General features: G+C 42.0%; 1 protein-coding gene across 1 annotated transcript in view; it reads right to left on the bottom strand.

Annotated features, from left to right (window-relative positions):
- Window positions 1-12,159, bottom strand: part of LOC309394978 (1-phosphatidylinositol 4,5-bisphosphate phosphodiesterase zeta-1-like) — a gene marked incomplete at both ends in the record, with an annotated part of 82,354 nt that overhangs the window by 46,083 nt on the left and 24,112 nt on the right. Inside the window, 3 exons of the mRNA XM_081958698.1 lie at window positions 5,023-5,254; window positions 6,839-7,039; window positions 10,807-10,891. Of these exons, the coding sequence (XP_081814824.1) occupies window positions 5,023-5,254; window positions 6,839-7,039; window positions 10,807-10,891 (518 nt within the window). The remainder of the gene's footprint in view (window positions 1-5,022; window positions 5,255-6,838; window positions 7,040-10,806; window positions 10,892-12,159) is intronic.

Raw genomic sequence — 12,159 nt, 5'->3', positions numbered from 1 at the left:
TAAAGCTGCACAACATTACTTACTTGAGGAGTGCTTGCAACTGCTAGCAGCAGTTGTAAGCACTTTCAGAGCTGATAAAACTCCAAAACCTGAGTGTGCTAAAGCAAACAGTAAATTATGCCCAACACTGTTCTGAGGGGTTGGGGGTGGGGGGTGGGAAAGTGTTGGAATTAATCTCATTTAGGATTTTTGCACATCTGGAGTCAGCATTTTAGGCCTTCTATAAGGATTTCTCTTTTGTGTGTTGCTGTTATCTAGGTCAGGGATTTTCAAAGTTTTTCAGGCAATTGAACTCGTTACTTTTCAAACAACAACAAAAAATCCCCGCAGCCCTTTTTTACAAGTTGCAAAGCTCTCGCAATAGGAAATCAGCGGTAAAGGAAACAGGTGCCAATTGATGCCTGTCTGTAGTGGGAAGGCTGATTGGGAATCGCCACCCAAGAAGGAAACCTGTTTCTGTGTAAAAGCATCCATTTGGCCTTGTTCCAGGGAAAGGAAGAAAGGCGGGTTTTTTCCTTATTTATTTTATTTAATGTATGGCATCTACAGAGGTCATGCAATCACTGATATACAAATATAAGTTTAAATAAAACATCATCAAATAAATCAGAGGTGGTATTCAGCCAGTTCTGACTGGTTCTGGCGAACTGGTAGCAGAAATTTTGAGTAGTTTGGAGAACCGGCAAATACCACCTCTGGCTGGCCCCACCCCCAATCTATTCGCTGCTTTCTGAGTCTCAGCTGATTGGCTGGGTCTTCTTTTGTTGTCTTGCACAGGAGAATGGAGGTGGAAAGCAGGTTAGTGGGGAGGGGAGAGAATGGTGATTTTGCAGTATCCTTCCCCTGGAGTGGGGAGGGATGGTGATTTTGCAGCGTCCTTCACCCGCCATGCCCACCAAGCCACACCATGCCCACCAAGCCATGCCCACAGAACTGGTAGTAAAAACAATTGAATCCCATCACTGAAATAAATATACATATATGTATACAAGGGTGCAATGGCTTTGTGATTAAAGACAATAAGCTTGTCAGCTGGAAAGTTTGAGGCCTGAGCTCTGCGCACCCAAAACCCCACAATCTTTGCATAATTTCCTTCCAATATTCTATGAGGTTGGAAAGAATAAATAGTGAAACCAGCAGGTTGGAGGCCATCACCTTTCTAGTAAGCTACTTACTTTTTTCCCCAAATGGACAGCATGCATTTTTTCATTGTTTATCATTAGGAGAAAAAGCTCAATAAAGCTAGAGTTAAGCAGAGCCGTTTTCAAGTCTTAAAGGTCATAGAGCAGGGGTGTCCAAACTTGGGAACTTTAAGACTTGTGGACTTCAAGTCCCAGAATTCCCCAGCCAGCCATGCTGGCTGGGGAATTCTGGGAGTTGAAGTCCACAAGTCTTAAAGTTCCCAAGTTTGGACACCCCTGTCATAGAGATTTCAGGCGGAGTGCTAAGCACATCCTCCCACTAAAATCAATGAAGGTAAGAAATCCAATTGCTGTAAGCTCCCAATTATGAATTGAATTGGAAACAGCTCTATAAACTATGCCTCAGGTTTTTTTTTATTTACCTAAGCTCTCTAACTCTACTGTATTTTCACATGGGTGTTTGTATTAAACAATCCTATTGATCAAAAACTCAACATTTCCCATTGCAACCGTTGATTTTTCTGACCTACTTTCATTCCCATTGAAAAACATGTGGCCAAGTAACAATTTCCAGGAACACAGCCAGGGTGTAATTGTGATATAACTCATAATCAACTGAATCGCATTTTATTCAGCAGGTATAAATCATGACATATAGTGGAGCTGCCTGCTGCCTGTAGCAGGTACATTAAAAAACAACAACCACAATATAGCTGCTAAATCAGGAATATGAGAATGGCCAGGAATGCTACTTCTAACAGGGGAATCTAGCAAAACTTCATTTTAAATGTAAAATGAATGGATGAAACAATACACTGCCTTCTTTATATCTGTTGCAATATGTGAGAAGCTGGTATTGTATAGAACTCCAAGAAATCTACAGAATGTGTGATGTTTTTAGGCAAATTATGAAATATGAAATATTTTGATATGCTATATCCGGGATGGCGAACCTATGGCGGGCGTGTCACAGGTGGCACACGGAGCCATTTGTGAGGGCATGAGAGGCATTGACTTCGGCCTACGGCCCTACGGATAAACCGGAAGTCACTTCTTTTCCTGAAGATGGTCACTAAATCTAAGCTAATGAAGTTATTATGGTATGTGATAAACTTGTGCAATGGACTAATCTGGATGTGATAGCTTAGTAGTGTAACAGATCTTTATATTAAGAACAATTATGCTACTCAGGGCACTAATGATCAAGTATTGACTACTTTTTTTAAAATTAACCCATGGTAAAGGATGGGAACGTTACACTTAGTGCAACAAGCTAATTGGGCAGGCAGAAGTTTATGACAACAGAAATAAAAAGCTTCCACCCAATATACCGTATTTTTCAGAGTATAAAACGCACCAGAGTATAAGACGCACCAAGGTTTTGAAGAGGCAAATTTTTTAAAAAAGTTTTTCCACTCTGCAATTAATTCATGCAATTACATAAATACAAAAATGGCCCATTTTTTGTGAAAACAGGCCCATATTTTTCAAAAAAAGGGCATGAATAGCCCTTAGGCTTGTAGAGTGTTCCTGGGGGTGTGGGGGGGTTAAAAAATGGGCAATAAATGGCCCATTTTTCATCAAAAAAAGGGCATTAGGAAGCTTAGAGACTGCTCCTGGGGGCTGAGGGGTAAACGTGAGCAAAAAGCGGGTTGTTTCTTGCTCATTTCTGCCCTCCCCAGCCCCCAGGAGCTCTCTGAAATCCTGCTACAAGCTATACATGGCCATTTTGGTGAAGGGGCAGGGTTTCAGGAGGCAAAAAATGCTGTATTCAATGTATAAGACACACCCAGATTTTCAGCCTCTTTTTTGAGGGAAAAAGGTGCGTCTTATACTCCGAAAAATACAGTAATTTGATCTCTCTTTGATTGAACCATGCTTTGAACAAACTGTCTCCTTGATTTCAGAATCACGGACAATTGTGGTTTTGTTGAATGTGTCCTGTTTGTGAGGGCCTGAAGTGTGCAGAGGACAGGGTTGCATGAGTTGACCGTGTCTCCTACAACTTTGCCCTTCCTGTCTGCTGCACCCATTTGTTGTCCTGAGTTCCCTCCCTGTACAAGATGACTCCCCTCAGGATTGTTTGAATATGACTACAGCTCTACTCAAGATGGATTCAAATCCAGTAAAGGTGGTAGACCTTCCCTTTAGAAGGTCTGGTTCAGTGCACAGAAATTGGAACATGAAGGGATTGTTGGGAAAAATGCCCATCTGGATTCATTTCCAAGTGGGGAGAAAGACACTGGAAACATGAAGGCTATTTGGAAAGATGGTTTAATGGTGGACAGGATAGTCGTTTATTATCATGTAAATGAGCAAGAGAAATGTGCTCATATACAAAGTGTAAAAAACCCCAAAGAAAAATACAGTAACAAGAATTAGCAGTAAAAGAGGAGGGACCTGTAGCCCAGTTCATATTTTTATTTCATTATTAGCACTCGTATACATTATTGATGTAAACATACAAGTTCCCCAAGAGAGAACAGGAGTCCGTTAATTCATGCAATTACATAAATACAGTTCCATAACATTGCATACAGTTTTGTAAAAAGCATAAAGAAAAGAGCACTGTGACTATTTTGTGTATAAATGTATTTCTAAAAATAATCATGATATAATATGACAATGCAAGCTTTTTTAAACACTATAAGAAAAACGAAATAAATTGTACAGGTAGTTTTCAATTTAGAACAGTTCTTAGAAGTTAGGACCCTGAAAAAACATGACCTATGACTGTTTTTCACACTTATGACCCTTGCAACATCCCCGTGTTCACATGATCAAAATTCAAGTGCTTGGCAATTGGTTCCTATTTATGACAGTTGCTGATTTTTGTGGTGTCACTTGATCAACTTTTGTGAATGGGGAAACCAGATTTACTTAACAACTGTGTTACTAACATAACTGCAGTGATTCATTTAACAAATGTGGCAAGAAAGGTTGTAAAAGGAGGCAAAATTAACTGTTTCATTTAGCAACAGAAATTTTGGGTTCAGTTGTGGTCGCAAATCAAGGACTAGGTATATTATTAGGCCAACCCAACATTAAAAATAGAACATTTTTTAAGAATTCAAGGATTAGATAACTTTAACTTATTTTTGTTTCTTCCAACATTTTACCAATTGCCTCTGTTGCAATCTGAACTGTAAAATTTTCGGTCTAGGCTGCTGCAGAAAAACGTATTTCGAATGATTTATCTCATAAATTACTATGACTTGAACTGATATTCCCATGGTCACATTTAATATCTGAATGAAACATTTACTAAGATAGAGCATGCATGCAGTACAGCACAATGTATATAAACCAGTGTTTTGCTTTAAAGTAGACAAAATGACACAAAGGGAAATGAAAAACATAATGCGTTCAAAAAAAAAAGATAAAATTAGTTGCAACGCTTTTCCTCGTTGTATACACAGAAGAATCATTTTTCAACAGAGAATTATAAAGCATATTTAGAAGCTGAACTCACTGTTCATCTTCTCAGGACATGATTAATTAGCATAGAAGCAGTTTAATAAATTAATATATCATATTATATATTGTATAATAAATGAATACAATTTAAATTCATAAAAGCATGCATAAAATACAATATATATTGCTTTAAAGGTTGTACATATTTTAAATGGTTACACATCATTTAAATGGTGGTAGCTACACAAAAATAACAATTTTGATCTTCTATTAAATACACATATAGTACCGAAGACACAACTGTGACAGCAGACCAAGGCCAATGATTTCTTCCAACCAAAAAGTATGTTTTTGTTAAAGAAGTATGACAATTGTTTGCATTATTTCTGTTTTCAACCTTCATCCTTTCTTTAGAAAAAGGAAGTTCCACTAATTAAATCGTAACTTTAGAACGTTGGGGTACCTTCATGAATGGGTTCGTATCGGTTAATGAGCGAAACAGCTCTTCCCTCATTTGCATTCAGCTCAAATTGTTCCTTTCTGAGAAATTCAGCTAGATTTGCCGGTGCTAGAAGTTTTTTGTTTGCTGAGTAGCTGTTGAAAAGTTCAACCAGTTCTGGTCTGTGCAGCAGCATTCGGTACACTGCTCTGAAATCTTCCATGGTAATAACTCCAGACTTCTGTTTGTCATTTTTCTACCAAAAGAAAAGAAAGATTTAGGCAAAACCGGGCTCCAAGGTAGTAATTGTGAGAGGGACCTTCACTTAAACATAAGCCAGCAGTGTGTGGTGGCAGCCAAAAAAGCTAATACAACCTTTGATTGTATAACCAGAGGCACAGAATCAAAATCAAGTGAAGAATTAGTACCACTTAATAAAGCCTTAGTAAGACCACACCTGGAATATTGCATCATGTTTTGGTCACCACATTAGAAAAAAGATGTTGAGACTTTGGAAAAAGTGCACAGAAGAGCAACTAAGATTATTAAAGGCCTGGAGACTAAAACGTATGAAGAACAGTTGTAGGATTTGGGTATGGCTAGTCTAAAGAAAAGAAGGAGGCATGATAGCAGTATTCCAGTATTTGAAAGGCTGCCACAAAGAATAGAATAGAATAACAGAATTGGAAGGCACCCTGGAGGTCTTCTAGTCCAATCCCGTCTAGGCAGGAAACCCTATACACGTGATGGCGAACCTATGGCACGTGTGCCACAGGTGGCACACAGAGCAATTTGTCAGGGCACACTAGGTGTTGTCCTGTCAGCTGGCCAGAGCATATGCATGTGCCGGTCAGCTGACTTCGGCCTTCCTTTGAGGCCGTTTTTCACCCACCAGAGGCTTCCTTATAGCCTCCGGAGCGTGAAAAACTGGCCCTAAGGGCAAATCAGAAGTTCAGGAACGTACTTCATAGGGCCGGTTTTAGCCCTCCAGAGCCTCCAGGAGGCTTCCCTGAAGGATCCGGAGGGCAAAAAATGACCCTACGAGCAAACTCGAAGTCACTTCCAGGTTGCTCGTAGGGCCAGTTTTAGGCCTCCAGAGTGTTCAGGAGGCTTCCCTGAAGGCTCCGGAGGACGAAAAACGGTCCTACGAGCAAACCGGAAGTCCGTTTCTGAACTTCTGGTTTGCCCGTAGGGCCGGTTTTCCATGCACCCCGCGCCCATCCCCTACCCATGCATGTGCAACCCCCTGCATGCATCCCTCCTGCATGCAAGTGTGATCCACACACACACACACACGTTCATGCGTCTCCCGCATGTGCCCCGTCTCCTCGCATGCACGGCAGAGATCCGAAAACAAGCTGGCTGGCAGGAGGCGCATGCACATATGAGGTGGAACTGAGCTGGGGCGACGGCTCACGTGCCTGCAGAGAGGGCTCTGCATGCCGCCTGTGGCACACGTGCCATAGGTTCACCCTCACAGGTCTAGTAGTTAAGGCACCAGGCTGGAAACCAGGAGACTGTGAGTTCTAGTCCTACCTTAGTTGTGAAAGTCAGTTGGGTGACTTTGGGCCAGTCATTCTCTCTCAGCCCAACTCATCTCGTAGGGTTGTCATTTTGGGGGAAATAGGAGCAGAAAGGAGTATTAGGTATGTTCCCTGTTTTGAGTTATTTATAAAAACAATAAAGGTGGGATAAAAAAAGACCTAAAAACATGCGTTTCCATATTAAAAGAAAACTTTACTCTAGAAATTTGTCCGTTCAACACCTGAGAAAATGGCTTAGATCGTATTTTTACAACACATCTTTTTTTTAAAAAAAAAATGTATATTTTTTTTCTCACCTTAAAAAGTTTTTTCACATGAACATAATCGTATGAGACGTCAAACTTATTGAGCAGCTTTAAGGTCTTATCTATGTTGATCTTGCCCTCTCTAAATTCATCGAAAATCATGTCCATGAACCATGTATAGAAAAGTGAGTTAAGGGAACTCTCAACAACACTGACAATCTTAATCCAGAAAATATCAACCACCTTGACAATCTTCATTCAGAAAACATATAAGAGACAATCCTGTAACTTCTAATATTAAGATTTCTATATTAAGTTCTCTATGACCAAATGCACTTAAATTACTTACATTCAGCTATTTCAGAGGTGTCAAACTGGATTTCTTTGAGGGCCAGACAGCACGGGGGGGATGGAGACAAGATGGATGCCTCCTGTAGCACCCTGCCAGCCAAAACGGGGGGCAGGGTGCCCCTCACGCAGCCCCCCTGCATCCTGTTTTGGCTGCCAGAAGCACCGTGGGCCGGTCCTTTGCTATTTCTAGGCTGGCCCCACTGATTTAAGAATCCCACGGGCCTTGAGTTTGACAGACCCCTGATCTATTTCATTTAGTCAAAATCAAGTGAGGTCCTAATACCACTCTATAAAGCCTTAGTAAGACCACACCTAGAATACTGCACTCACTTTTGGTCATCACATTATAAAAAAGATATTGAGAGTTTTGAAAGAGTGCAAAGAGCAGCTTATTAGGGGATTATTAGGGGACTAATCATCCCCTAATAAGATTAGGGCACTGGATGCTAAAACATATGAAGAACGGTTACAGGAAATGGGCATGGCTAGTCTAGAGAAGAAAAGGACCAGGGGGAGACATGATAGGTATGTTCCAATATTTGAGGGGCTGCCATAGAGAGGAAGCGGTCAAGTTACTTTACAAAGCACCGAAGGCCAGACCAGGAATAATGGATGGAATCTGACCAAGGAGAGATTCAACCTAGAAATAAGGAGAAATTTTCTGATAGTGAGAGTGATCAACCCATGGAACAGAAGTTGCCTTCAGAGGTTGTGGTAGCTTCATCTCTAGAAGCTTTCAAGAAGAGACTGGACTGCCACCTGTCAGAAATAGTGCTTGGTCGGGGGGTTGGACTAGATGACCTACAAGGTACCTTCCAACTCTGTTAATCTGTTATTTAGACTCAACTTGAGAAGATTGAAATAACTTGGTAAGGCAATATTCTAAGTGAAATATCATTAAAATAGAAGAGGGTTCCCCCCTATGGAAAAGCAACTTCCCCATCCTCTTTGAGGGTGGCAAAATAATAATTCCCCTGTATTAAGTGTAATAAGAGCCAGTTTGCTCAAGTGGTTAAACTCTTACCTAGAAACCAGGAAACTGTGAGTTCTAGTCCTAGGCATGAAAATCAACTGGGTGACTTTGAGTCAATCACTCTCTCTCAGCCCAATCTACCTCACAAGGTTGTTGTGGAGAAAATAGGAGGAAGGAGGAATATTAGGTATGTTCTCCACCTTGAGTTGAGCCTTGATCCTTTATAAAGTAATAAAGGCAGGATAAAAATCTAATAAATGAATAGTAAGCAGTATGTTAAATTTATATGTTGCTCATCTCATAAATTCCCAGTTTAGGCATACATACCAGAGGGGATATTCAACAGGTTCTGACCAGTTCTGGAGAACCGGGAGCAGAAATTTTGAGTAGTTCAGAGAACTGGTAAATACCACCTCTGACTAGCCCCACCCTCATCTATTCTCTGCCTCCCGAGTCCCAGCTGATCGGGAGGAAATGGGGATTTTGCAGTATCCTTTCCCTGCCATGCCCACCAAGCCACGCCCACAGAACCAGTAGTAAAAAAAATTGAATCCCACCACTGATCCGCACCAAATATATACATAGGGATATCTATAAACTGCCATTAAATTCAGATGAAGCTTTGCTTGTTGCAAAGGAATTGGGTAATGGAAGAGTTCACACAATAAACAAAAACCAAGAATCTTCAACAAAAGGATTAAATGTATATTTCTACAGAGAAAATGGTGTTTCCCTATAAGGCAGGACCCTGCTTTGCCCTTCTTAATATACTACCCATTAAAAAAAATCCTCCACCAGTAAAATTATGATTATTCATTCATTTATTCCTTTTGTGTCGTGCTGGGATGTAAGTTTATAAGTTATGAAAAGCATTAAAACACCCACAGTAAATATGAAAAGTCAGAGTAAAAACAATTAAAAACACATTAAAAATTGTAAATGGTCAGAAATAAGATAAATAAAAGATAAGAAGATAACCAAAACTAACTAGTTGGAGCACTTTGGGAGATGCTCTCAGCATCCTCCAAAATGCCGTCAGGGAAAGGGCCGGTCTGATCTCTATTAAAAGATTATTCCAGAGGGCCAGTGCTGACCTGGATTCCTTTCACTTCCTAATTAGGTCAATTGGAATATTATGTTTATCTGAACAAGGATTTCAAAGTCCATGCAATATTAAACTGCTCCCCTAGAAAGGCAGGAAAGATTAAGAACTACCAATAGACAGAGATGTGTGGATCCAGGAGATAAGGTAAAGGTAAAATGAGAGTTCCCCTCATACATATGTGCTAGTCGTTCCCGACTCTAGGGGGCAGTGCTCATCTTTGTTTCAAAGTTGAAGAGGCAGCGCTGTCCAAAGACGTCTCCATGGTCATGTGGCCGGCATGTCATGTGGTCTTGTGACTGGTCATATGCGCCTTTGACTAAACACCGAAGGCACACAGAACACTGTTACTTTCCCACCAGTGAGAAGCATGCTGGCTGGGGAATTCTGGGAGTTGAAGTCCACCCACCTTCAAGTTGCTAAGGCTGAGAAACACCAGATCATATAGATACATGCTTTACTTATTCCAGGCAGGCATTGCTATATAAACTACAATATTTTATTCCTGTTCACAGAGTGGGAACCATTAGGATGAGTAATTTTCTATGTATTTGCCTTTTAAAGCTAAGCCTATTGAAAGCCATCATTTTACCTCTTGGGAATTCCACGGTTTAGAACAGAACAGAACAGAACAGAACAGAACAGAACAGAACAGAACAGAACAGAATAGAATAGAATAGGGGAGGGGAAGGGAAGGGAACAGAAGAGAACAGAAGAGAAGATGGAAAGGAAGGGAGGAAAGGAGAGGAGAAGAGGGGAGGGGGAGGGGAGGGGCGGAGAAGAAAAGAAAAGAGAAGAGAAGAGAGAATGGAATGGAACGGAACGGAACGGAACAGAACAGAACAGAATTCTTTATTGGCCAAGTTGATTGGACACACAAGGAATTTGTCTTTGGTGCAGATGCTCTCAGTGTACATAAAAAGACAAGACACATTCATCAAGAATCATTAGGTATAACACTTAATGATAGTCGAAGGGTACAAATAAGCAATCAGGAAACAATCAATATCAATATAAATTGTAAGGATACAAGAAGTAAAGTTACAGTCCTGCAGTCCTAAGTGGGAGGAGATGGGTGATAGGAACGACGAGAAGGCTAATAGTAATAACAATGCAGCCTTAGTGATTAGTTTGACAGTGGTGAAAGAATTATTTGTTTAGCAGTGATGGTGTTGGGGGAAAAACCTGTTGTTGTGCCTAGTTGTCTTTAATCATAACAGAATAACAGAGTTGGAAGGGACCTTGTAGGTCATCTAGTCCAACCCCCCTTTCTGCTCAAGCAGGGGACCTTGTACCATTTCTGACAGACGGCAGTCCGGTCTCTTCTTGGCGCATCCTTGGACAACGTGATGCCCAGGGATAACCTGGGACCCCACACATACCCAGGAATTCAATCCGACCACGGGTCAACCAGTTGGGGAATCTGGAGAGCTGTGATCCATACTCAACTGGAGGGCGCCGCGTTGGGGAAGCGCCCCCACCCCCGGGGCTGCCCCCTCCCCTCTTTCCCTCGCCTCCTTCCGAGCCAAGGATATTTATTCTCCATGGTGCCGCCGTTGCCTCCTCCGCATGGCCCGAGCGCCTGTTCCTTACTGCGATGGTCTCAGCAGCTCCCAGCGCGCCGCCCGGCTCGCCCGCTCGCGGCTCTTGCCCGCGGCTCTTCTTGCCTGCTGCCTGCCTGGACGCGGCCAGTCGAAAGCCGGGAGGGAGGCGACCCTCTATGGCGCCCGCGGGGCCTCCGCGACGTCACAACGGGCGGGCGAGGGGCTGCCTCCCTGGCTTCCCCCCCTCCAACCGCAGGATGAACCCCCTCCCCCTTTCAGCTCCCCGATGGGCTGCAGACGGGCGTCCTGTGCGCCTCTTTTTGCTTGCCTTCTCCTCGGCCGGGCTCCAGAGTTCTGGCCAGAATAAATATTTAAAGCAGGGGGTGTCCAGACTTGGGAACTTTAAGACTTGGGAGTTGAATGATAATAAGTCTTAAAGTTCCCAAGTTTGGACACCCCTGCATGCATATGCACATCATCATCATCATGTAAGATTTGATAATTAAATCACAAGAAAGGAAGGTCTCCCTCCCTCTCTATTCCTCTTGGCAACTTTAAGCCTGGTGGACTTCAACTCCTAGAATTCTGGGAGTTGAGTTCCCTGAGGCTTAAAGTTACCAAGGTTGGAGACCCCTGGAATAGAGAACACAGAATAATAGAGTTGGAAGGAACCTTGGAGATCTTTTAGTCCAAACCCCCTGCTCGAGCAGGAGACCCTATACCATTTCACACAAGCAGCTATCCAATCTCTCCTTAAAAAGCCTCCAGTGATGAAGCACCCACAACTTCTGAAGGCAAGCTGTTTCATTGCTCACTGTTAGGGAATTTCTCCTAGTTCTAGGTTGATTAGTTTCCATTCAGTGTTTTTTGTCTTACCTTCTGGTGCTTTGGGGAATATGTTGAACCCCCCCCCCTCTTCTTTATGGCAGCCCCTCAAATATTGGAACACCTGTTATCATGTCACCCCTAGTCCTTTTCATTAGATTAGGCTTAGCTAATTCCTGCCACCGTTCTTCATATGTTTTAGTCTCCAGGCCCTTAATCATTTGAGTTGCTCTTCTCTGCACTCTTTCCAATGTCTCAACATCTTTTTTTTTTACAAGGTGACAATCTAAACTGGATGCAATATTCCAGATGTGATCTTATTAAGGTTTTATAAAACAGTATTCATATTTCACGTGATCTAGGCACTTTGTTACACATGCACAAGACAAACTGTAAGCAGAGAACTTCCAAATCAGTTGGAAGGTGATGAGATACAGAACAATGTGTGTAGAAGCAGCCAAGGTGAATGTACAACTTGCAACTCTTGTGTGTGAAAAGAATCATAAAAGCTTGCTTGGACGGGTATTCAGTGTTTCACCCAAGGAACAGCATTTTTTGTATGCTTGACCTAAACTTG

The sequence above is a fragment of the Natrix helvetica genome (assembly GCF_964273705.1).
Source record: "Natrix helvetica genome assembly, chromosome: 6".
Classification (NCBI taxonomy): domain Eukaryota; kingdom Metazoa; phylum Chordata; class Lepidosauria; order Squamata; family Natricidae; genus Natrix; species Natrix helvetica.
Note: the sequence above shows the minus strand (reverse complement) of the source record. Positions and strands in the feature narration are given on the sequence as shown.